This window comes from Papaver somniferum, chromosome 3, assembly GCF_003573695.1.
Source record: "Papaver somniferum cultivar HN1 chromosome 3, ASM357369v1, whole genome shotgun sequence".
NCBI lineage: Eukaryota > Viridiplantae > Streptophyta > Magnoliopsida > Ranunculales > Papaveraceae > Papaver > Papaver somniferum.
Genome location: NC_039360.1, coordinates 22,610,239 through 22,636,469, shown reverse-complemented (window position 1 = coordinate 22,636,469; position 26,231 = coordinate 22,610,239). Strand labels below are relative to the sequence as shown.

The 26,231-nt window shown below is 36.7% G+C and overlaps 5 protein-coding genes across 8 annotated transcripts; 4 read left to right on the top strand and 1 right to left on the bottom strand.

Annotated features, from left to right (window-relative positions):
- Positions 1–272: 272 nt before the first annotated feature.
- On the top strand, positions 273–2,223 carry LOC113355545 (uncharacterized hydrolase YugF-like). The gene is made up of 4 exons (XM_026598426.1): positions 273–965; positions 1,049–1,226; positions 1,342–1,411; positions 1,503–2,223. The coding sequence occupies exons 1-4, from the start codon at positions 353–355 to the stop codon at positions 1,812–1,814; spliced, it is 1,173 nt and encodes a 390-aa protein (XP_026454211.1). The 5' UTR covers positions 273–352; the 3' UTR covers positions 1,815–2,223.
- LOC113355544 (probable leucine-rich repeat receptor-like protein kinase At5g49770) lies at positions 1,543–8,827 on the top strand. 3 transcript variants are annotated; one of them, XM_026598423.1, is made up of 19 exons: positions 1,543–1,672; positions 2,718–2,978; positions 3,136–3,256; positions 3,357–3,428; positions 3,581–3,655; positions 3,979–4,140; positions 4,240–4,314; positions 4,415–4,486; positions 4,583–4,654; positions 4,760–4,828; positions 4,994–5,068; positions 5,156–5,227; positions 5,739–5,873; positions 6,064–6,545; positions 6,644–6,802; positions 6,898–7,055; positions 7,172–7,391; positions 7,553–7,788; positions 7,905–8,827. In XM_026598423.1, exons 2-19 carry the CDS (start codon positions 2,894–2,896, stop codon positions 8,379–8,381), a joined length of 2,817 nt encoding a protein of 938 aa, XP_026454208.1. In that variant the 5' UTR covers positions 1,543–1,672; positions 2,718–2,893; the 3' UTR covers positions 8,382–8,827. The 3 variants fall into 3 exon arrangements, with proteins under 3 accessions (XP_026454208.1, XP_026454209.1, XP_026454210.1); XM_026598424.1 differs by lacking the exons at positions 1,543–1,672; positions 2,718–2,978; positions 3,136–3,256 and having other exon boundaries at positions 3,365–3,428; positions 3,581–3,669; XM_026598425.1 differs by lacking the exons at positions 1,543–1,672; positions 2,718–2,978; positions 3,136–3,256 and having other exon boundaries at positions 3,365–3,428; positions 3,581–3,682.
- A 93-nt stretch (positions 8,828–8,920) lies between these two features.
- On the top strand, positions 8,921–14,585 carry LOC113355542 (probable leucine-rich repeat receptor-like protein kinase At5g49770). Of its 2 annotated transcripts, none has more exons than XM_026598422.1 (19): positions 8,921–9,249; positions 9,375–9,495; positions 9,587–9,658; positions 9,936–10,010; positions 10,094–10,165; positions 10,301–10,462; positions 10,545–10,619; positions 10,722–10,793; positions 10,893–10,964; positions 11,069–11,137; positions 11,255–11,329; positions 11,437–11,508; positions 11,972–12,106; positions 12,284–12,762; positions 12,850–13,002; positions 13,099–13,256; positions 13,378–13,597; positions 13,701–13,936; positions 14,049–14,585. In XM_026598422.1, exons 1-19 carry the CDS (start codon positions 9,165–9,167, stop codon positions 14,508–14,510), a joined length of 2,865 nt encoding a protein of 954 aa, XP_026454207.1. In that variant the 5' UTR covers positions 8,921–9,164; the 3' UTR covers positions 14,511–14,585. The 2 variants fall into 2 exon arrangements, with proteins under 2 accessions (XP_026454207.1, XP_026454206.1); XM_026598421.1 differs by having other exon boundaries at positions 12,844–13,002.
- Positions 14,586–14,848: 263 nt separating this feature from the next.
- On the top strand, positions 14,849–15,938 carry LOC113355546 (probable aquaporin TIP5-1). Its single transcript, XM_026598428.1, has one exon. It carries the CDS (start codon positions 14,954–14,956, stop codon positions 15,800–15,802), a length of 849 nt encoding a protein of 282 aa, XP_026454213.1. The 5' UTR covers positions 14,849–14,953; the 3' UTR covers positions 15,803–15,938.
- A 581-nt stretch (positions 15,939–16,519) lies between these two features.
- Positions 16,520–18,261, bottom strand: LOC113361018 (START domain-containing protein 10-like). Its single transcript, XM_026604410.1, has 5 exons — positions 17,929–18,261; positions 17,499–17,829; positions 17,190–17,348; positions 16,939–17,085; positions 16,520–16,815 (listed from the first exon to the last, which is right to left on the bottom strand). Exons 1-5 carry the CDS (start codon positions 17,949–17,951, stop codon positions 16,711–16,713), a joined length of 765 nt encoding a protein of 254 aa, XP_026460195.1. The 5' UTR covers positions 17,952–18,261; the 3' UTR covers positions 16,520–16,710.
- Positions 18,262–26,231: the final 7,970 nt, after the last annotated feature.

Sequence of the window (26,231 nt, the reverse complement as noted above, 5' to 3'; positions counted from 1 at the left end):
AAATTTTATAAGAATAACAATGAGCAGTTGCTGTTCTAGGGAGCTTCTTTTTCTCTGCTGCTGGGAGTTTTGGTGACTACAGAGTAGCTCATCGTCTTTCACCATGGGATGGGTGGGTACACCCTGAAGGAATGTTGCAGCTAGCAAGCAAGTAGGCAACAGGTCCATACAAATAAAAATAAATAAAAAGAAATCGTTGACCAGTTAGTCAAACATCTTAGGTCGCATAAAGAGTGAGTGTAGTACATATAAGCACGGTAGTAAAATTCAAAACAAAAGATAAGATATGTGGATGGTCTTACTTTTGTCTCTATAATTTAAGAATCTTAATTTTTGCAAACAAATTAAAATAATGGAGAAAATTGGGCAGCTTACATTTACAGATCCAATTTCATTATCATCACAATCAAGAACAAAACTTATCAGTCCATTGTTACTCATCCATTCTTTTGGTAAACACTCGCTGAAATTGCAGCAAGAACAGCCTCAATTGTTCAAAGGAAATGGGAGGAGAAGAATTCACTGCAGACATCAAATCATTATCAGTGCATCATCATCACCATCTCTCACTACTAATGGCGGCAGCAACATCTTGGAAATAAGTGAGATAAAAGAGAATTCTAAGAAATGGAAATGGAGGGGAAAGTACTCTATCAATTACTTTGTGATTCAATCCTCTTCTTCTGCTACTAATGATTCTATGAAGCCTCCTTTGCTTCTGATTCATGGATTTGGTGCATCAATTCCTCACTGGAGGAGGAATATGAAAGTATTAGCTGAGAATAACACTGTTTATGCAATTGATTTACTTGGTTTTGGTGATTCAGATAAACCATCTGATTTTGCATACACCATGGAATCATGGGCGCAGTTGATATTGGATTTCTTGGATGAGGTTGTTCAGAAACCAACTGTATTGGTTGGTAACTCTATTGGGAGCCTTGCATGTGTCATTGCAACCTCAGGTATATTTAAATTTTGCATGTATATCTGCATTTGATTTCAGCTCATGTCTTGCATTTGAATTGTTGTTTCTTTTGTACCATAGAGTCAGGATCTAGCCGGGTTCAAGGGCTGGTGTTACTAAACTGTTCTGGTGGCATGAACAATAAGGCAGTTGTTGATGATTGGAGAATCAAGCTATTGTTGCCTTTGTTTTGGTTGATCGACTTCTTGTTGAACCAGCCATTTATTGCATCAGCAATTTTCGAGCGTGTCAAACAAAGGTATGTGCTGTTTCTAGTTCTACTAGTAGTATATATCCTTGTAAAGCTGCAGGTTCTAGTACCACCTGAAAAAATAACACTCTAATACTTATTGAGTCATGGCACTGTATTGCAGAGAGACCCTGAAGAATGTTCTATTATCTGTTTATGGAAATAAAGATTCCGTGGATGACGATCTAGTAGAGGTAATAAAAAATGGGTACCTATTCAATGCCTGAACATAATTGATTGAAATTATTTTTTATGGCTGATTGAACTTGTTTGTTTGAAATGCAGATCATTAAAGGACCAGCTGATGCTGCGGGAGCACTCGAGGCTTTTGTGTCTATTATCACAGGTCCGCCAGGACCAAACCCGATTAAGTTGATGCGAAGGATTACGCAACCTGTTCTTGTTTTATGGGGCAATGAAGATCCTTTTACACCACTTGATGGTCCTGTTGGAAGGTTTTTTTCTTCTCTACCTTCTACTTCACCAAATATAACCCTTTCTATCCTAGATGGGGTGGGGCATTGTCCTCACGATGACAGGCCTGAATTGGTACACGAAAAATTGCTCCCCTGGTTGGCTTCTCTTCCTTCTTCATGATTCTTGAAGGATATCACCAGTAAATGTAATTCAAAACTCTTGGAGCAGAGATTGAACTCTCTTGTGTCCTAATTGATCATCAAAGCGAAGTAGGCTACATTACCTTTCACGACTTTATATAAACTTTTGACAATAAAGAAAAAGTGTATATATTGGTCGACCAGTTATTACAGCTTAGTGGATACTATATGCCGTATATCTCCAATTTATCAAATTGATTCTTTGAGGTGAGGAAATCATAGTCAATACAAGCACACGAGACAATGTGAATTGTTTGGTTTGCTATAATGTGGTGTAACAATTTACTGCTTGTCTTTGCCTGAATAAACAAAAAACATATATGGTTCATCGTTTATTGGTTGTTCCATGAATGATGATAACCTAAAGAATCAGTTAACTTTTAAGGATACATAGTTCTTTCTTCTTTTTATGGTCATGTCTTTTTCTTGTTGTTATCTGTTGATTATAAAATGTGCATAAGTAAACTTTGGGAGCCGGTTGGTAAGTAGGGGCAGTTGCCCCCATTTGCCCCCATTTGCCCATATCTAGTTCACAAATGGGATTAGTGGATGATTCTTTAGAGATAAGAAACTGAACTATAAGAGGAATGATTCCTTTATAACAGTTAGTTTTATTCAGTTGACTTATGTAATTCTTACCTACAACATAACATAGTTGCTGTTACATTCTTTATATTTATTTGATTTTGATTTGTTTGAACTACCAATGATGAACAGTATCGACTTAGTCATTCGTATTTTGCTTATTCTCTTATTACATTGCATAATCATGAAATTATCAACTACATTGTGTTTTCCAATCTTTATACTTGGTATAGCTTTCAAGTGGCCTAGATAATCTGGTTAGCAATCACATTCTTTACTTGAAAATGATTTTGAATAGGAAGTGGTGGAGGAGTAGGAGAAATGGTAGTATTTGACCCTTTATATCCAACCCGGTGATGTCCTGCTGAGGGTGAGGAGACTCGGTAATGTATCAAAACTGATTATAAAATAACTCTCCATTGAGGTTGAATTTCATTTTATGTCTTTTCATCTTTGGGTTGTTTTTGAATAACAATGGTGGGTCGAGGAATTATGCTCTTGTTGCTTGTTGGGTTGTTCCAGTTCTTGACTGTAGAAGCAGCAACGGACCCTCAGGATTGTACGTATCTGAATTTCTTATGATTCTTTCTCCGTTTTTAATAGCCTCAGTGTTTAGTTTCTTTGTTGAATCAGAATTTTGATAAAATGTGCATGTGTAAAGAACTGCTTTTCGCAATTCTGTTGTACTCATGTTCGTTTTGCTTGTCCAACTATAGTTGCAGTTCTGAGGTCCTTCAAGACTCAGTGGCAGAACATTCCACCCAATTGGGTCGGCTCGGATCCTTGCGGAGAAGGTTGGGAAGGAATTATCTGCACAGATTCACGCGTTTTTTCCATGTATGTCTCTTCTAGCAGTTACTTCTTTTACTTCCTATGCTTGTTTTTAGTCGACATCTGGAATATGTGATGACTCTTGATTCAACAAATTTCATTTCAGTCAATTATCTATCATGGGTCTGAAAGGTCAGCTTTCTGGGGACATTGGGTCTCTTACTGAGTTACAAACTTTGTGAGTCGTTTTCTTACTATACTTAGCATTCTGCATTCCTATGTGGCTTACATGAGTACTCTAATAGTTAGTGTGTACATTATCAGTATTATTGGTTCTAATAGATTGCTATGTGTAAAGCATCACATCTAATTCTCAGTAATTACAATCAGGGATTTATCATACAACACGGGACTAACTGGCCCCCTTCCACCATCAATTGGGGAATTGAAGAAGCTGACGAATTTGTAAGAGTTTAAAGGTTTGGTATAATGGTTAGCTAATAGAGTTTTTTATTTTAGAATATTACTTACAATATTGTTTTATTTGAATCTCAGAATCCTAGTTGGCTGCGGTTTCTCTGGTCCAATTCCATCTGAAATAGGATCTCAGCCAAAACTAATCTTTTTGCAAGAAGTTTCACTTTTTAGAACTTGTTTTATACGATATAGTAAACTATTAAGTTGTCCTTTAATCACGTCTGCCGCTTAAATTCGTCTACTGAAGCTGAGAAGTTGAATATAGATTTTTGGTGCAGTTTTCTGAAACTCTATACTATAACTCATTGCAGATCTCTGAACTCTAACAGCTTCAATGGAAATATACCTCCTACCATTGGCGGTCTAGCTAGTCTATATTGGTTGGATCTAGCTGATAACCAACTTAGTGGTAGCATCCCAGTCTCCAACGAGAACACCACTGGTCTAGATATGCTAACCCACACCAAGCACTTGTATGTTTTAACTTCTGGCAGTATAACTTATGATGCATATCTTATATTTGTGCTACTGTTATTTGTTTATCAGGATATGAATTTATCTGTTGCTTGCAGTCATTTCGGCAAGAATCAGCTTTCTGGCCCCATCCCAGATAAACTTTTCAGCTCAAACATGAAGCTGATACATGTGTAAGTTACTTTTACCATTAGTTCTTAGAAAAGTCCAAGGTTGCAACCAGCAAAATGTGTAATGATCCCGTCTTCAAATGTGCTAATCAATTATTGACAGGCTTTTTGAAGATAACAAATTTACTGGAACTATCCCTGCAACTCTTGGACTTGTGAAAACTCTGGAGGTTCTGTGAGTATCTCAACTAACTAAAAGGGTTAGTGTGTTAGTGGAGTTCCTGGTTGTAAATTAATAAAGTTAAGTGCTGAAACTTAGTTTTTTCTACAGACGTCTTGACAGGAATTCGTTAAGCGGGAATGTCCCTACAAATCTCAATAACCTTACTAGCGTTAGTGAGCTGTAAGCTTTTTTCCAATTTAATTTTGGGATCTTGTTTCAAGTTGAATCATCGTCTTGTATTTCGGCATCAGATTTCTTAATAAATATTTTGTTTTTCATTTCCAGTCATTTGTCCAACAATCATTTTGTTGGCCCATTTCCAGATCTAAGTGGATTGCAAGTTCTCAATTTTATGTAAGTGGACTAATTCGTCAGTGTGTTTGGATCTTGATTGAGTGGTGCTGTCCGCATATTTTATTTTTACCGTTAAGGCGTTAAATCCACTCTAATCTAAATATTTTATTTTTACCGTTTAGGTATTATTATACATACTGATCATTCAGTGATTGCATATTGCAGGGACTTGAGCAATAATACTTTTGCAGTGTCAGATTTTCCATCATATATCTCAACCTTGAAGTCCTTGACCACATTGTATATCTCTCTTCCTTTTATCTCCTCCCAGTTTTCTCTGAAATAGAAGGTTTATTTACGAAGTAACATATGTTTCATTTCATGCAGGGAGGCGGAGAACACAAATCTTCAAGGACTACTCTCTCCGTCTTTTTTTGTGCTCCCACAGTTACAGACTTTGTGAGTAACAAATGCACTGATTCTCTTTTTTTTTTTTTTTTTCTTTTTTTTTTCCAAGTCCAAAAAATTGTATATCTTTACAAACTGGAAAAGGAAGGAAAAGAGGTCAATACTACCTCTGAAACTTTACATAAACATGGATAATAATGATTTACATCTATTTCCCATACTGCTCTTGATCGACCAAACTACATACAGGAAAAGGATGTTGGTCAGTGGTATGTGGTGTCTGACATAGTGGCCACAAAATAGCACACTTGAGTATGGGTAACCAGAAAACGGCTTGAGAACATAACTGGCTGACCATGAATAATCTAGAAACACATATGCTCTAAGTAAAAGAAGACATTAGCCTGGTAGAAAACAAAAAATTATGGATGAGCGACTCTAAGAAATTTAGAATAAATTAGTTCATCCGAAAATCGTACCATGGGAAAGAGTCAATCCTCATAGTTTTCCTGCTTTTCAATTTATTATTTTGGAAGCTGATGGTTTGCGGTTGTGGCGATAGGAATCTAAAGAAAAACCTGCTCAATGGCTCCCTGGATATCGGCAGCAGCTTCAGTGACCAATTGGAGCTTATTGATCTGCAGAGTAATTCTATTACAGGTTATGTTGAAAAAGGTGGTTACCAAAACGAGTTACGGTAAGACAGTCACTTGTATTCATTTTATCTCTCTATATGCTTACAGTTATGAACTTGCAATCTTCTATCTGGTTACGCAAAAAACTGGAAAGATCAAGTTGATCCAGTCTCTTAGTCAACATAGTATGTCTTAGTGACTTTTTGCATCACATGTTTGATGTGATACTCTTTACTCTGCATTACACTGCAGACTCATGGATAATCCAGTTTGCAAAGGATCAATTGGAGTCACAGCTAAATACTGTCATCTTCCAACACACTCATCTCCTTCATATTCAACTCCTAATAATTGTGTGCCTAGTCTCTGTACTAATGGCCAAAGCAGCAGCCCTAACTGTGAATGTTCATACCCCTACAGTGGTACCCTATTCTTCAGGTCCCCATCCTTCTCAGACTTGGGAAACACCTCATATTACACTTCTCTCCAGAATGCACTTCTGCGGTCATTTCAGACACACGACGCTCCTGTGGATTCGGTTTCTCTTAGTAACCCAAGGGAAGATGCAGATAGTTACCTTGAAGTGAGTCTGCAAGTCTTTCCATCTGATAAACAAAGTTTTGGTCGATCAGAGATTGCCAAAATGGGTTTCATGCTCAGCAACCAAACGTTCAAACCTCCAAAAACCTTTGGACCCTACTTTTTCATTGCCTCACAGTATGGAAACTTTGCTGGTAATTACACATCTTCCTTAAAAATATAATGAAAAACATGAAGAAATCTTATACATCTCTCATTTTGTATCTCTCTCTCTCTCTCTCTCTGTTTATAGAATCGGTGTCACCTGGTGCACCAAAGAAAATGAGACTTTGGATTATTGTTGGAGCATCAGTTGGTGGATTTATACTCCTGGCACTGATCTTTATAGGAATATATCTCTGTTGTAGAAAGAGAACAGTGACAACAGTTAATGAACACCGGGATGTTTCTGGTAATACTAACATTTGAAGTAAGAAAACAAGTAATCTCTATAATGCATTTACTTCTTTGTGCCTATCTAACGGAATGTTATAACATTTGCTACAGAGCCTCGTCATTCTGGTGCTACATCTTGGGATCCCACAAGAAGTGTTGGTACTTTTCCCCAGCTGAAAGGACCAAAGGTCTTCTCTTCTAATGAACTTCGGAATGCCACAAACAACTTTTCCAAGGCCAATGACATTGGCTCTGGAGGGTATGGAAAGGCAAGTTTCTTTCCTTTCTCAAAATGTCATGTTGGATGAGCCTTCTATTGCCAATGCTCTTCCTAAAGTAAGAGCATTCTATGGAGTTGCATGATAAACAAAAAACTATTTTACAGGTTTACAGAGGAACCCTTGCCTCCCGACAACTGGTTGCAATTAAAAGAGCTCTGCCACGATCTTTACAAGGCGATAGCGAACTCACAACCGAAGTCGAGCTTTTGTCAAGGGTTCATCATAAGAACCTTGTGAGCCTTGTGGGTTTCTGTTTCGAAGGCAAGGAACAAATGTTGGTGTATGAATTTGTTCCAAATGGCACTCTGAAAGAGAGCCTTTCAGGTACTTCCATGTTCTCTTGCTTATCTAATATGGTGTGTGTGTGTGACCCTTTCATGCACCACTGTAGTTTAAATTCTCTATTTACACTACACCGTTCAGTCACAGAAAACTGGGTTTTCAACGCCGTAATTTTTCTCCGTAACTTTATTAACTGAATGCAGGGAAATCTGGAGTCCGGTTAGATTGGAATAGGAGACTTAGAGTTGCCCTTGGTGCAGCAGAAGGTCTTTCCTATCTTCATGATCTTGCAAATCCTCCCATAATACATAGGGATATTAAGACAAATAATATTCTCTTGGATGAACGTTTAAATGCGAAGGTTGCTGATTTTGGTCTCTCCAAGCCCATGCCTGACAGCGAAAATGGTCAAATTGTTACCCAAGTTAAGGGGACAATGGTGAGTAATGTTTAAAACAGCCCGCATGAGACCTGTATAAATCTTCTGAAACATTTCAGAGAACAAATTTGCAAAAACTAAAATATCTGTTGAGTGAATATTTATGTTCCATCCAGGGGTACTTGGATCCTGAATATTACATGAGCAACCAGTTAACAGACAAGAGTGATGTTTACAGCTTTGGAGTTGTGTTGCTGGAGTTATTAACTGCACGAGTTCCATTAGAAAGAAATAGATACATTGTAAGTGAAATAAGGGTCGCGATGGATAGGGAAAGAGATCGATATGGTCTCAGTGAGCTACTAGACCCAGCCTTAGGTTTAACAAACCCGTTGAAAGGATTGGAACAATTTGTGGATCTAGCAATGTGGTGTGTTGAAGAAACTGGTGATGAACGTCCTACTATGAGCGAGGTCGTAAAAGAAATTGAAAGAATAATGAAGATGGCTGGAATGAGCACGAAAACTGATTATGCGACCTCAGGAGCTTTTGATACTACAAGTACGAGGAGTTATCATCCTTATCACAATAATAATGTAGCATCTTTTGATTACAGTGGTGCTTACACACCTTCAAGAGTTGATCCCCAGTAAGATCCACTGCAGCAATTGGGTCGCTTCTTTCCTGAAGCGGGAAATTTGAAATGTGTGATTTCTATAATACATTGTGCAGAATCAGATAATTGTCAAAGATACATGGTTCTTCTTGCTATTTATGGTTCATAATTTGGGAGCCAGTTGGCATGTCGGGGCAACCGCCCCCACTTGCCCATATCTAGTTCACAAATGGGATTAATGGATGATTCTTTAGAGATAAAAATTTACACTATAAGAGGAATGATTAGTGTTCCAGTTGGATAGTTATTTGACTCTTCCAAAGGACATTCCAATTATTCCTCTTTAATAGTTAATTTTATTCAGTTGACTTCTATAATTTACTTAGTTGTTGCTTGTGGCTACATTCTTTATATTTATTTGACTTTAATATGTTTGAACTACCAATAATGAAATGAAAAACATATAGTACTGACTTAGTCATTGATATGTTGTTTATTCTCTAATTGCATTGTATATTCATGAGTTTATCAGCTACATAATGTGTTTTCAAATCTTTATTCTTTGGTATAACTTTCTAGTTGCATAGAAAATCTGGTTAGAAATCACGATCTTTACTTGGAAATGATTTTGAATAGCAAGTGGTGGAGTAGTAGGAGAAATGACACTATTTGACCCTTTATATTCAACCCAATGATGCTCTGCTGAGGGTGAAGGGACTCGGTTTTAGTCTGCTGTATCAAAACTGATTAGAAAATAACTCCTAATTGAGGTTGAATTTCATTTTATTTTTTTTTGGATCTTTGGGTTGCTTGAATAACAATGATGGGTCGAGGAATTCTGCTCTTTTTGCTTGTTCGGTTGTTCCAGTTCTTGGTTGTAGAAGCAGCAACAGACCCTCATGATTGTATGTATAACATCAATGTGTAGTTTCTGTATCAGGCTGCATCTGGATAAAATGTCTATTAAAACTGTTTTTTTTTCTTTCGAAATTCTGTCATACTCATGTCCGTTTTGCTTGTTGGAATATAGTTGCAGTTCTGAGGTCTTTAAAGACTCAATGGCAGAACATTCCGCCCAATTGGGCTGGCTCGGATCCTTGCTCAGAAGGTTGGGAAGGAATTGTATGCACAGACTCGCGCGTTATCTCTATGTATGTATTTTATCGCAGTTACTTCTTATGCTTGTTTCTAGTCTAACATCTGGTATATGAGGAAACTATTGATTCAACAATCTCATTTCAGTCAATTATCTACCATGGGTCTTAAAGGTCCGCTTTCTGGGGACATTGGGTCTCTTTCTGAGTTACAATCATTGTAAGTCCTGTTCTAACTATACACTCCAATCATATGTGCCTTACATCTATGTTGTATTAGGCGCTAGGCGAGGCTAGGCGCCCAGGAAAAAAAATTGCTCACACTTTTGCGCCTTGGGTGTTTTATTGTCTAGGCGCCCCTTGCACGACTCGTGCGTGCCTTTGCAACATAGCCTTACATGAGTAGCCTAGTACTTGTTGTGTACAGTGTCTGCATTATTGGTTCTAATTGAATGCTATTTGGAAAACATCACATCTGATTCTCAGTTTACATTCAGGGATTTATCGTACAACCCGGGACTGACTGGCCCCCTCCAACCATCAATTGGGAATTTGAAGAAGCTGACAAACTTGTGAGAGTGTAAAGCTTTAGATATGGTTGCCTAATTTGTTATACTAGACTATTACTTACAGCAATGTTTTATTTGAATCTCAGGATCCTTGTTGGCTGCGGTTTCTCTGGTCCAATTCCATCTGAAATAGGATATCTGCCAAGACTAGTCTTTTTGTAAGAAATTTCACTTTTAGAACTTGTTTTTATCAAGTATATTAGGTTGTCCTTTAATGATGTATTCCGCGTAAATTCTTTTACTAAAGCTGAGAAATGCATTTTCCTGAAACTCTATCCTGTAACTCTTTGCAGGTCTCTAAACTCTAACAGATTCAATGGAAATATACCTCCTACCATTGGCAGTCTATCTAGTCTTTATTGGTTGGATCTAGCTGATAACCAACTTAGTGGCAGCATTCCCGTCTCCAGCGGGAACACTCCTGGTCTAGATATGCTAACCCATACTAAGCATTTGTATGTTCAAACTTTTGGCAGTATAACCTATAATGTAGTCTTAATTTATTAGGATCTCTATGAATTTATCTTTTACATGCAGTCATTTCGGCAAGAATCAGCTTAGTGGCGTCATCCCAGCTCAACTTTTTAGCGCAAACATGAATCTTATACATGTGTAAGCTACTTTTATCCTTCGTTCTTTGAAAAGAGTACAATAAACCAACAAACTGCATAATTATTCCCTTCTTCAAATGTATAAGTCAAGTTAAGTGGACAGGCTTTTTGAAGATAACCAACTTACTGGAAGTATCCCTGCAACTCTTGGACTTGTGAAAACGCTGGAGGTTGTGTGAGTATCTCAACCGACTAAGAGTGTTAATTTTTAATAAGAGTTTCCAGTTGTGAATCACAAAGAAGCATTAGTGCTGACATTATACGTTTTCTACAGACGTCTTGATAGAAATTTGTTAAGCGGGAATGTCCCTACAAATCTCAATAAACTTATCGGCGTTAGTGAGCTGTAAGCTAATTTCTTCCTTATTCTGGGATCTTGTTTAAAGAAGCAGCATCACGTAGTCTTTTTGGTTAAGATTTTTAAGAGATATTTGGTTTTACGTTTTCCAGGCATTTGTCCAACAATGATTTCGTTGGCCCATTTCCAGATCTAAGTGGAATGCTAGTTCTCAATTCTGTGTAAGTGGATGACTTCTTCAGTTTGTGTGGATCTTGATTGATTATGTCGCCGCGTACGTACATCTACATTTAAAGAATTTCACACTTATTAATCATTCAATGATTTGCATATTACAGGGACTTGAGCAACAATAGTTTTGCAGTGTCAGATTTCCCACCATATTTCTCATCCTTAAAGTCCTTGACTACATTGTACCTATCTCTCTCCGTCCCTTCCTCTATTTCTCTCACTCTCTCTCGGATTCAGTTTTCATTTAATTAGAAGGTTTAGTTACATTGTTATATAATTTTTCATGCAGGGAGGCAGAGAACACAAATCTTAAAGGAGTACTCCCTCCTACCCTGTTTACGCTCCCACAGTTGCAGACTTTGTAAGTAACAAATGTGCTAATTCTTATGTCCACATCAATTATCAAGGTTAACGTCTATTTTTTCTATTTCTCTTGATTGCCCTAATTTCAAACTAGAACAGGATGTTTGATTCTTAAAATTTAAGATACACTGTAAACTGGAGTGTCGGTGTCGTCACTGGTACACGGTGTCAGACATAGCGATCAAAAAATAGCACACGTTATGGACAATTGAAAATGGCTTGAGAATGTAATAGGTAGAACATGGAGAATCTAGAAACACCAACGCTCTAGGTAAAAGGAGACGCAGCTGGGCTAAAAGCAAAATATACGGATGAGTGCCTCTTATAAATAGAAACTACAAAGTTACATTAAGTCAGGTCATCTTAAAATCGAACATTGCCATGGGAAATAGTCGATCCTCATAGTTTCCGGCTTTTCATTTTATCATTTGGAAGCTGATAGTTTGCTACTGTGGCGGTAGGAATCTAAAGACGAACCTGTTCAATGGCTCCCTGGATATTGGTAGCGACTTCAGTGACCAACTGGAGCTTGTTGATCTGCAGAATAATTCTATTACAGGTTATATTGAAAGAGGTGGTTACCCTAACGAGTTACGGTAAGACATTCACCTGTATTCCTTTAGTCTGCCTACACATACTTTTATGTATGAACTTACAGTTCTATCTGGTTAAAAATTGGAAAGATCAAGTTGATGTAGTATGTTCAAGTATGGTTTAGTGTGATTTTGCTTTCATGTTTGACTGAATACTCTTTGCTCTAAATTACACTGCAGACTCATGGGTAATCCAGTTTGCGGCCCATCAGCCACAGCAAAATTCTGTCAACTTGCAGTACACTCATCTCCTCCATATTCAACTCCCCCTAATAATTGTGCACCTAGTCTCTGTCCTAATGGCCAAAACAGCAGCCCCAACTGTCAGTGTTCATACCCTTACAGTGGTACCCTATTCTTCAGGGCCCCATCTTTCTCAGACTTGGAAAACGCCGCATACTACACTTCTCTCCAGAGTTCACTTCAGGCATCATTTACGACAAACAAAGTTCCGGTGGATTCGATTTCTCTTAGTAACCCAAAAAAAGATGCAGATGATTACCTTGAAGTGAGCCTGCAAGTATTTCCGTCCGGTAAACAAAGTTTTAGTCGATCTGATATTGCAAAAATGGGTTTCATGCTCAGCAACCAAACATTCAAACCTCCAAAATCCTTTGGTCCCTTCTTTTTCATCGCCTCTCAGTATGCACACTTTAGTGGTAACTAGACATCTTCCTTAAAATGCAATGAAAAACATGAATAAATATTGTACATCTCTCATCCTCTCTCTTTGTTTATAGAATCAGATTCAGCTAGTGGATCGAAGAAGATGAGTCTAGGGATTATTGTTGGAGCATCAGTTGGTGGATTTATACTCCTGGTGCTGATCTTTATAGGAGTATATCTATTTTGTAAAAAGAGAAGAGTGAAAACAGATACTGAGCGCAGAAATGTCTCCGGTAATACTAAGATTTGAACAACAAAAAAAAAGTAATCTTTAGAATGCATTTTCTTTTTTCTGCCTATATGACGGAATGTTTTAAAAATTGCTGCAGAGCCTCGTCAGTCTGGTGCAACATCTTGGGATCCGACAAAAAGCAGTGATAGTTTTCCTCAGCTAAAGGGACCAAAAGTCTTCTCTTCTAATGAGCTTCGTAAAGCCACAAACAACTTTTCAGAGGCCAATGACATTGGATCTGGAGGCTATGGAAAGGCAAGTTTCTTTCATTTCTTGGAAAATTTCATGTTGTGTGAGCCGTTTCAATTCTTGTGTCCTGCTGGAGTAAGAGCATTGTATGGAGTTGAATGACAAAAAAAATAAATATATTTTACAGGTTTACAGAGGGACCCTTGCCTCCGGGCAGTTGGTTGCAATTAAAAGATCTCAGCCAGGATCTTCACAAGGTCGTAATGAGTTCACAACAGAAGTTGAGCTTTTGTCAAGGGTTCATCATAAGAACCTTGTAGGCCTTGTTGGTTTTTGTTTCGAGGACAAAGAGCAAATGTTGGTGTACGAATTTGTTCCAAATGGCACTCTGAAAGGGAGCCTTACAGGTACTTCCAGTTCCATGTTCTCTCACTTATCAGTGATAGTACAAGAAAACTGGGTTTACAACGCCACCATAACTCTTTTCCATATCTTATGATTCGAATGCAGGGAAATCTGGAATCCGGTTGGATTGGAATAGGAGACTTAGAGTTGCTCTAGGTGCTGCAAAAGGTCTTTCTTATCTTCATGATCTTGCCAACCCTCCCATAATACATAGGGATATCAAGACAAATAATATTCTCTTGGATGAACGCTTAAATGCAAAGGTTGCTGATTTTGGTCTCTCCAAGCCCATGGGCGACAGCGAGGATGGTCAAATTGTTACCCAAGTTAAGGGGACGATGGTGAGTGATGTTTAAAAGCGGGACTTAAATCTTCTGAAAACATTTCAAACTCAAAGAGCAAATTGGCAAAAACTTAAAGAATTGTTGACTTGAAATTGTTTGTTCCATGCAGGGATACTTGGATCCTGAATATTACATGAGCAACCAGTTAACCGCCAAGAGTGATGTTTACAGCTTTGGAGTTGTACTGCTGGAGTTGTTAACTGCACGAGTTCCATTAGAAAAAGGAAGATACATTGTAAGAGAAGTAAGGGTAGCGATGGATAGGCAAAAAGATCGATATGGTCTCAATGAGCTACTAGACTCGGCCCTTGGATTAACAAACCCATTGAAAGGATTGGAACAATTTGTGGATCTAGCAATGAGGTGTGTTGAAGAAACTGGTGATGAACGTCCTACAATGAGCGAGGCCGTAAAGGAGATTGAAAGAATAATGCAGATGGCTGGAATGAACACGAATGCTGATTCTGCATCCTTTGATGCTACAAGTACAAGGAGTTCCCCTCATCCTTATCACAGCCATGTAGCATCTTTTGATTACAATGGTGCTTTCACACCTCCTCATCCTTATTGATTGGGGTTTTTGAAACGTATGTGGTTTTGTATAATACTCGAATGGCGTGTTAGCTTGTTTTCTTTTATTTTTGTGCACATGTGATGCGGATTTTCGCCAATAGTTTGGGCAACAAAGGACCCAGGGCACCTCAAAACGGTTCATGGCTTAGTAGTTAGAAATTCTTTTCAAAAAAAAAAAAAAGGAATTCCCTCGTATGCCATTGACAGTTAGTAACTGCAAAGAGAGTAACCGCATCTCAGTTGCATTTATTCAAAATTTTCAAAATCGTATCCCTTTATGTATTGACGTGTCTTTTGGATAATGCAACTCTTCATGCGTTTATATACCAGTCAAATACCCTCCTCTGGGCACAATATAATCTGCACCATCCCTTCCACACACTTAAGCAATTTCGCAAACCATACTGAAAGCCAACTTTCGATTGTGGAATTATAAAATTCATGGCTTCAATGATGGGGACTCCTGCAACAACGAGATCGTTACATGACCGTTTGAAGCATTCGATCAATCGAACTGCACTTAGATCGTATCTCGCAGAATTCATTTCAACTTTTCTGTTTGTATTTGTTGTCATTGGTTCAATAATGGCATCCCGCGAGTTACTACCTGATGGAACAATCACATCCGACCCGTCGTGCCTGGTGGCTGTAGCATTTGCAAATGCATTCGCATTATCAACCGCAGTTTACATATTTGGCGCATCATCATCGTCAGATGCTAAATCCGCATCATCAGGAGCACATGTGAATCCCGCTGTAACTTTCGGATTGGCAGTGGGTGGTCATATCAGCATTCCAACTGCATTATTTTACTGGATCATGCAGTTGCTTGCTTCATCAATGGCTTGCCTTTTCTTACGAGTTGCAACAGCCGATCATGTTGTCCCAACCCATGCCATTGCTGTCGAGATGACCGGATTCGGGGCGTCAATCATTGAAGGTGTCACAACATTTACACTAGTCTACACAATTTACGCTGCAAGAGATGCAAGAAAAGGCCCTCTCAGTGCGATAGGACCTATCGCAATTGGGTTTGTCGCCGGTGGAAATGTATTGGCAACGGGACCTTTTTCCGGTGGTTCGATGAATCCGGCATGCTCATTTGGTTCTGCACTGGTGAATGGAAGTTTTAAGAATCAAGCGGTTTATTGGGTTGGGCCGTTGATTGGTGGTGCAATAGCCGGGCTTGTTTATGACAATGTCGTGTTTCCGGTTACTTTCGTTCAACACTCGGCGGTTGATTCCGGCATCAATGATGGACATGGAACTAATAGTAATTCTGGGTTCTAAAAGGTTAAAAACTTGGGTCTTTTGTCTGTAATTCTAATTATAACTCTTTAAGTAATTTATTTATTTGTTCTAGTTCTTACTTTTAGTGTATTATTATCATTTTTAAGTCTTAATAATTAATTTTTATTTTTTGCAAGTGTCATTTCTATACTGTGAAAGTTCCATACGTCGATCAAGAACACAACAACCCTACTAAGACAGCATATCTGGTATTTCCATAAACAACTAATTAAACTTACTTAAGTACTGTTGTAAGAATTGCTAAGTGCTACCGTGCTTTAAATATCGGTCGGTTTTATTTTTACAGCACAACACAGTACACTTAAAAAAAAAAAAAACATTTTTGCAAAATGTCCCAACATCACCAAACTAGCATTAAGTCGAAGTGCCTACAATTCTAAGACATCCAGTTCCACTCTCTTTGGTGTCTAGTGTGGGTGAGGGGGCAGTAGGTTCCTCTACTGCAGGTTTCTTGTCTTGCCATTATTTGTCCATCGAGGACACGACACGACACCCTTTAACTAGTACTCTTAAGTATTTGGCTACCAAAGCTTATTCATGTATGTCTCCGTTAAAATAACTTCAAAATTTATTTTTTATTTTATAGTATTTCGCAAGATGATGATTTTTTCCTTATCTTCAATTTCCGTCTAGCCGCTGAGCATTCTGTGTTAGTTAGCAACTCACTGATGGTCACAAATATGGGTGCAAGAAAGATAGGATGGAGGATTGCCACATTTTTTTGGATATCACTATTTTTGACATTATCAGTATATATACAGTGATTTCGTATCCTTACAATTTTGCGAGTACAACTCCATAGGTTTTATTTCCTCACCCCAAATATAGTTTTGATATATATTCATAATATAAATATATATATATGTATTGTCTTTTGTATAAAAATTTCAATTGATCTGCAGGCAAGCTTGAGCTAGTTTGTCAATGATCATTACCAGCTTCGTATTCAGTCTGTTCACAAAGAACTTGGGCAACCATCCTGCAGGATCCAACTGTCCATTCATACAAAAAAAAAAATATCCAAACTCAATCACTTCAATAATTCAAAGAAGAAGAAAAACTAGAGAAATTGTAAAAATGCCACACTGTTACTCAAGTAAAAATTAATACCACACCTGAACAACGTAAGTTACCATACAAGAATCCTTTTCAAATCTTTCAACCACCCATCCTGACTGCAACAGAAGTCCTCGAATCGCATTGCTCCGCTTTGGGTATAATCCTGCCGCTATCTCTTTTGGCAGAGAAGCTACTGCAACCACCTTATGAATTAACACAAAAATAAACCATAATATTTAGTCACCCTGCAGAAGCCTCCTAAAGTTGGCCAATTAGTATAACTATTTATAATTAAGCATAATCTTACCAGGGTACCATCATCCATAGTTTCGCGTCGTTCGTAGACGATGAATTCTCTGTTCTTAAATAAAGGTTTTGATCCATCTCCATATCTGAGACTAATAATGCTAAGGTTTTCTCCAAGATCTTTTATGTACTTAGCCTCTACAAGATCTGAGTCCCATTGCTGATAATAATGAACTATATAAGTTCTTTTTACTAAAAATACTAAAAAGCCAAACAGAAATGAAAAAAAGCTCATTTTGTCAGTTTGGAAGAAAACACAAAAAAGCCTATGGCTATGGTGGATTGGACGTTTTAATTAATTATTACGTACCTTTGCGGCATCGATAGCATTGGCGACGGTTATGAACTGTTCCGGCGAGACTGATCTAAGTAACCAGCGACTTCGGAAAATATGAAACGAATTACCGGCCGATCTACGCTTTGATATCTCAACACCGTCATGATCATCTGTGTTTATACTAGGAACCCTATTCCATCCATCATGGTTATTATTATTACTATTATGCTGTTTTCTGTGACCATTAGTACCATTCACCTTCCTACTACTACAACAAGTTGAATCTGAAGCTGATAAGAGTTCTTGTATGCAACCTTCACTTGCGAAGTGCACAAATCTTCTTAGTGATTCATCACTTATAGACCTATAACAACAACAACAACAAGAACAAGAGAAGGTTAGGGATTGAAGATGAAATAAGAAGAAAACGAGTAAGGGTTTGAAAAAATTAAAGAAGAATTACCAAGAGTGAGCTAGGTTGCTCATTTCAGGACGTATGATGTATAGAGATTAGAGAGAGCTACAAAGTACAACAAAAAAATTTAGTTGCTGATGACGATGATCAGTGATCACTAATACTAGTACTACTATTGTGAGATATATACATCTGTCTAGCTACTGTTATGTTATGATACGTTACACGCTCTTTTTTATGTAGATATATGCACGCTCCTACATGAACACCCTAATCCCTCAAAAAATCTGATAGATAAATTAAATGTAATGTATACGTCACCGGCAGTGAGCAAGCGGCTATCAAAATATCAAAATAGTGCGGTTTCTTATCATTTTTGGTGGATTTTAAAGGGAGGGAGAATATATGGATTATATGGCTGGAAATGAAAAGAAGGACCAGAGAGAATAATGTAAAGAAAGGGTTAGCCAATAAGTTGAGATGATGCACATGTAGTGCCAGAAGAACCTCTATGATTGGATTTACACGTGCCACATCTCTTTCTCTAACAAGGTTTAAATAGTAAAAAGGAAGAGAATGATTCTTTTTCTTGCAATGGGGCAAATACAATACGTAGCCCCAAGGGATGAAGTGTTGATGAAGCACATGGAGTGCTCTGATCAGAGTGGGCCTGCATTCTTCATCATGATATCTAAACTTAAAGTTAATTAGATTTTAAGGAGGAGGGGGAGTAGATGGAAAGAAAAGAAAACTAAAAGCAAAAATTTAAAATTAAAGGAGGAGGAGGGTCATCTTTATTTTTTGTTGTTAACTACCCCCAACCAATTTATTAAATCCACGTTAGAAAAAGCAGTTTTTCAACAAGGAAAAAGGGCCAAGGGATAGCAGGTTATTTGTCTGTGAGTCTAAGAAAAGGTTTGATGTGGTTGTGTTGGTGGTTGAATACCAGAAGCAGGAAAAAAAAAACGTTAGTCAACTTCCATGGATTATCTTTGACAAATTGCAAAGTTAAAAAGTTGATATTCTAAAAGGAAATACTGCCTTCAAATGCCTTTTCTAAGAGAGGAAATGCCAAGAGATGGTGAAAACCGGGGTTAATTTTCTTTTGTTTCTTCCGATGATGGAGACAAAAAGGAATAGAGACAACGACAAAACAGCAAATGAGAAAGATAATTGAGGTCCCAACATATGAGCACAATGTAATGGGGAGGAGTTGGGGAGATCCACCAAGTGTGGATGTTGTATATAGCTCAGTGTGCTTGTTGATTCACTGTGTTTTGGGGAAAGGAAAAGTGGGAAACAGCTACTAATTTGAAGGTGCTTGTTGAATAATAGTAAATTTTTGTTTAGCAACAATGAAAATAATACTTTTTTCATTTCAGTAAAAGTGATACGTTCATTTTTCCAATTTAACTTGTCGTAGGTATAAACACAAAAGTGAGAATATCACTTTTCACGGAGGTAGTGAAGAAATAACAAGTAAACAAAAAGGAAGAGAGAGGGGAAAATTGGGAAGATGACAACTAATTTGAAGGCGCTTGTTGAAGTGGTAAAATATTGTTCAACTACGATAATACTTCACTTCCTCTATAAATATGATACTTTCACTTTTTTTTAATTTGATCCATTTTTTTCAAAAGTGAAAGTATCACCTTTGAGGAGTAAATAACAAGTAAACTAAAAAATTATTACCAGTAGAGAGAAACATCACTTGTCTACTAGTGTTAAAAATTTTAGGGCTTGTTTGGTAAAAATTTTAAAAACGGTTTTCAAAAATAGTTTTGTAATATTTTAAAAACATACCAGTTGTTTCTTGTTTTCATTTATAAAAATTGTTTGGTAAGATTAAAATTGTTTTTGAAAACAAAGAAAAATTAACTATATAAAGACTCGTCTAAGAGATTGTGATACTGATCATGACTCGTTTGCAGTTATTTCCCCCAATCTCTTATTTTGCTCTGAAAAGAAGAAAAAGGAAGAAAAAATAAAAAATAAATACATAGAAAATAATTATTTATCATTTTCATTTTTTTTTGTATTTTAAAAACAGAAAAAAATGGAAAACATTTTCTGGAAATGCCTCTACCATACATGTTTTCTCATGTTTTCTATTTTCTTTATTGTTAAAAACAGAAAACCGTTTTTAAAATTCATACCAAACACAGTCTAAGAGCAGTTTTTATGGACTCAACAAACATGAAATTTGTTCATTTTGCTCACACTATGGACTCAACAAACATGAAAAACAGATAGGAAAACCAACAAAATTGTTGGTTTATTAAGTGAGACAGAAGAACAGGTGCGCGCTGGATGAAACACCGGACGGTTGTGGTAAACACGCTGGAGTTTGAACCACAAACGCTGGCATGTATCCCAGAATCGCCTATTTCTCCTTCACACGCCAGCGTCTGTGGTAAGCCCTCCGCATTTTACCCAAAACCGTCAACGACTAAATCTGGACGGCTGAAAAATCTTGTCATCCAATGTCTAGAATATTGAGTTCTATAAATACTCCCAATTTCAACTCCAAATTCATATATCCTACACCTAGTCTTCTTTATTCTTCTTGTTAGAACACTACTCGGTCAAACTCGCAAACATTGCTATCTCAAGCTTGTTTTTCAAGTTTAGTTGTAAATACTATAAGTCATGATTTCTAGTCTACTTATAGCTATGTCCCGGATTAGGATAGAATGCGTAGTTGAGCTTTAGACTTTACGGCGTTCATCGATTCAAGACGAAGAACTACTAAGGGGATCTTGTGGAACTTCATCAACAAAAGCTATGTGGATATTTGAACTCATCTATCACTCAAAAGTCTATTCTATTCTATCTCCTATTGAGACAAAGTCGTATAGCTATATAGACTTTACATTATACACATTTGATATTTCGATCTGAGTTTAACTCGCTTATATTTTTCTCGAAATATGTGTTGCAAAGCTTTTGCTTTAACTACGCTCATCATTATTCTTGACGAAAGTCAAAAGATGATCATGTGAAAATCACCTGGTAACATCTTACATGATTTGTGTGAGACAGTTATTTAATGTAGACTCGGAATGTTTCGTATTGATCATTCGATCACTTGAAAATTGCTTATAAGCTAGTAGTTTGTGTGAGACAGCTATTGTCGTCTTCTAAGAATGTTTCAATGATTTAAATGGGAGTTAAGAGCTGAAACCCATGTCTGGATACATTACGGTTTGTGTACTTAGTATGAACTGTTTTGACGGAATTCTTGACCGGAAGTTTGCATACCAGTTCGCAAACTTATTCAACTGTTAAGTCAGGGTACTTAAGTTTGCATACTCGTTCGCAAACTGATTTAACTGTTGAAGTCCGGAAACCAAGTTTGCGCACCCGTTCGCAAACGGTTTCAACTGAGTTCGGTCCGGAGCTAAAGTTTGCGTACCCGTTTGCAAATTGTCGGCTTGTGACCAATGTCCGGAACTTAAGTTTTCGTACCTGTTTGCAAACTCAAGTGGTTCAAGTTCTTAAATCCGCTAAGTATGATTTCGTACTCATGAACAAATACATTTATAAATTAAGGGATGAAATATTTGCAAACCGTGGCTAAAATATTCATGAATTGATTCTTTTGAATCAATCCGATTTTGCTTCAATTGTGTCTTGTATACTTCTATGAGAATATAAACAATTGAACAACTCTATGAGTAACACAATTAGATTCATTTGATTATCAATTGATCTAGAAGTGTTAAGATGAACATGTTTAAGAGAAAAGTGTTCATATGGCTAACTTCGGTTAACTTTTATTGAGCCAACTCAATATACACGTTTAGGTACGGTTACCCATATCTAAATAAAAGTACATTTCATTTGTGTGTAACAAGCTAAATACCATCTAACGGTGGAAATATATTAGCTTGAATCTTGAATCAGGTTTCATCTAACGATGAATATTGATTGCTTTGTTCCAAAGTTATCAAACTCTGATTTGAAGACTATATAAGAGAGAACTCTAGAAACTGGGAAACCTAATCCCCACACCTCCTGTGTAATACTAGTTGCGACTAGAGTCGATTCTCTTTTAACCTAGATTTTTGTTAAAACCATTATAGGTTAACGACTTAAAGACTTCATTGGGATTCTAAAGTCAGGCCCAACTATTTTCTCTGTAGTTGCGTGTTCTGATCTTACTTTGTTCTATCGTATTGAGTATTATATTCTCTAAGATTTGCTCTATATTTATCTCCGATATGTAAGATATAAAAAGTAATCACAAAGTTCTTCGTCTCATTCTTTGTGATTCCACAATAACTTGTTCTACTACCATATAGTTAAGTTATTGTGAGGTGATTGATATTTCTAGGCTGTTCTTCGGGAATATAAGACTGAATTATCAATTGGTTCATGTTTACCTTGATTTATCAAAATACGGAACAAAACTTCATAGATACGTATTTTTGTGGGAGACGGATTTATCTATTCAAATAAAATTTTCTGTGTGAGACAGATTTGTTTATCAAGTTTTCGACTTTGGATCGTAGCAACTCTTAGTTTTTGGTGAGATCAGCTAAGGTAATCAAGTGCATAGAGTCCTGCTGGGATTCAGAGGCGTAAGGAACGCGAATGTACCTTAATCAGTGTGAGATTGGTTAATTAGGGCTCAACTGCATTCTAGTCCAAAGTTAACTTGTAGTAGGCTAGAGTCTGTAGCGTGTTAATACAGTGTGGTGTTCAAATGTGGACTAGGTCTCGGGGTTTTTCTTCATTTGCGGTTTCCTAGTTAACAAAACTTCTGGTGTCTGTGTTTTTTTTTCCACATTATATTTTCTAATTGGGGGTTGTGTGTAGTTTAATTAATTGGTAAATCCAACCTTTGGTTGTTGATTGAAATTGATTGACACTTGAATAATTGTCTTTGGCACCGTTCAAGTTATTTCTCATATTGATCTGATTCTCAGATTTCAAATTGATAGCAAATTTATTGGAGAAATTGTGATATAACTCTTGGATATATCTTCCTTGATTGAGTCTGACTATGATTCTCTTGGAATTATATTGGAGTTAGTCCATACAGATTACCTAAACGAAATATTGGGTGTGGTTGTTAGATCCCCGCCTTTTCAATTGGTATCAGATCAGGAAAACACTTTAAAGACCTCACTAGTCTGTGTTTGTAACAATCTGACTCTATGGAAAAAAATGCTATCTCTATAAACGTACCACCAGTCTTCGATGGATCGAATTACTTATAGTGAAAAATTACTATGCGTGCCTTTATGCAAGCATATGATTTTCAATCATGGGTTCGTGTAGATAATGGCTATGATCCTCCGATTGTTACATAAGGCGATGTAATTGTTCCAAAGGATATTAGTGCATATGATCCTACCGAGATTCTCGTTATAAAGCAAAATTCTGACGGATTAAATGCTATCATCCATGTCATTACCCCAGATCTTCAGCACCATGTGACTACGTGTGCTAAGTCTAAAGATGCTTGGGATATCTTAGAAACTGTATTCGAAGGAAATTCCTCTGAGAAAGAAGCTAGGATTCAAACCTAAATTCTGATTGGGTAAACCTTCGTATGTCTGATGCAGATTCATTTGATGAGTTTAATCACAATTTTTTTGAAATTGTTAATGCATCTTTTGCATTGGGTAACATTATTCCTGAAAAGGACACTGTGATGAAAATTCTCAGATCGTTGCTTGCTAGATACGATTCTAAGAAACATGTCATCGTTGAAAGAAATAACCTTGATACTCTTTCCAGAAACTCACTCATTGAAAAGTTAAGAGTTCTTGATCATGATCAGAACACAGCCAGAACATCCTCGTTCAATGTTGTGACCAACACAAGTACTCATCCTAGCTTGTCTTGGGCTGATGAATGTTGTTCAAATCAAATTGATCCTGACAGGTCATTGATTTTACAAAAGATCAAGGATATTGTGAGAAGAAGCAAAATATCTGAGGAATATATCTCTCTCTCTCTGATGCTTTAGATGATTCAATACAAAGGAAATCAATTCAGTTGGTCAATACGCATACTTCCGAAGTTTGCACAGAAATTTCAGCTTTCACCGCAGAAACTTCTACAAACTCAAATTCCGATTCAGAATGTGAGTCTGACACTGAGATTTTTGAATTCTTGGATAAAAATGAAGAAATTCACCAATAAAATCTTTAACTAAAAATGAAGTTGAAGAAACTTGAGTCATCACTTCAGGTGATAAATCTTGAGATTGACTGTCTTAATGATGAATTCACCAGAACTCTATCTTTTAAAGAAAAAGAGATTAATACTCTTAAGTGTGACCTGTAAAGGTTATCTGGAAGCTCTGAAAATATTTCGGCAATGTTTTTCGGTCAGAAGTCTTTTGGAAACACAAATGGTTTAGGGTTCAAAAGCAAGACTGTGGGCACAAATATTTCCTTTGTTTCGGTCGGTTCTGGAATAATAGGTGTTAAAAGTTGTGATAAACAGGAGTCGAATCTTCAAAATGAAAATTTATCTTTGAAGTGTTTGTTTTATGGAAATGAAAATCATGTTGAAAGTAAGTGTTGGAAATTCAAGAGGAACAACAAACGAATTGCCAAACTTCAGAATGACATGCAAAGGATGAATATGGTTTTGGGTAACCAACAGGGAACTCCTGAATACAAGAAGAAATCTAAGAGATACAAAGTCATACGAGGTAAGAAATCTGTTTATGCAACAAACCTTGATAAGTTACCATGTGACACAAGATGTGAGCATTCTGCTCACTCCATCACTATCTGATTCTAGTGATGTTTGCATCCTCATTATTAACTTGAGAATATGAGGACTGCATCAAGGTTTCTCAAGTCTTGTATAGTTGTTAATTTCTTATCCGTGGCCGTTTAAGATTATTTAAGTTAAGATATGCAATTGAATATTTTGTTATCAAAAATAGATAATGGATCATGAACCGTGAATACTTTTTCAAAGTTTTGTTTAGGGGTTCACTTATCCGGCACTCTATTTATGTTCATTTGTGATCAAATCTCTTTGGAAGATACAATATCATGGCTCCTGTAATTAGAGGTTCTACAAAAAAGGGATGAAATATAAGTAGTTAATGTGTGTCTTTGTGAAGGAATCCAATCCTCAAGGAAGAAAAATGAGAAATCTACAAATGATGAAAAAGGTTCTTCCTCTAACTGTTTTTTTGTCTATTTGTCTAGATGATAATAATTTTAGGGCTATCGTGAATAATTTCATCAGCAAAAGAAATGATTTAAAATCTCAAATCATGTTCTCTTTATAAAGGATAGCTCACTATGAACAAATGTTATCTCTGACAAAGAACACCTCGTGTGAACTGAAAAGAGAACTTAGTGAGTTAACTGGTATTTCTGAAGATATGGAGGAATTAAATGATCCCATAATCAATGAGTTCTTCAATAATGAGAAGGAATTCTCAGTATATGCCCTGAGAAAGCTCTATAATGTCTAGGAAACTTCTTATGAGAATTTATTCTTGTGTTTTAAGAAGGATAACTAGGGTTTGGAATAGCATATATTGTGATTACACATAACTATTGCCAACGATTTTCATCTTGCAATGTTTTTAGATTTATTTATTTAAACTCTAAGTTATTGGAAGATAATTTTGTAGTATTAATCTTTATTGTTTTTACATATTGCAAAAAGTGTTATGGGATATGTGTGTTTACGTCCGTGAACTATGATTGTGCCATATATGTCAAAAATTAAGTCTATTGTGTCAATATGCAAATATTGATGGAAAATATAATGAACTTTTGAATTATATGTCAAATATTAAGTTTATGGTATCATTATGCAAATAATTGATGAAAAATAGAATGAATCTTTGAATATTCTGCAGTATTGATCTTTCCCTGATCCACTTCTATGCGAAAGTATTGTATGGCTCCGTAAGTTTTCTTATGTTGAGCGTTTCCGATTAAATTAATCATTGAGGTTCCTTTGTGATCAATTTAATCGAGTATCCTGGATATAAATTCATGTTTCATGTGATTTGTTAATGTCCAAAGAAATCCTTTTTTTCTCGTAAAAGTAAGGTCGCTCTTGTTGTTCTTTCGGGAATGACATTTATGGGGGAGAGTTATTAATTGAACTTGTGATTTATTGTAAAATCTTTGTGGGGAGTGCAGTTTTGGAATATTGTAGGAGTTATCTTGTATCTATATAAACTCCTTGATGAATACACTAAGTTTCGACTATGTGAAATCATCGAAACAAAGATGATATGTTCTCTTTTAGTCATGAAGTATCTCTTTGATAATTTCATTATGATCCCACCAGTTTTCGTACCTTTGCCAATTTATATTGACAAAAAGGGGGAGAATTATTCCGTACTTCACACT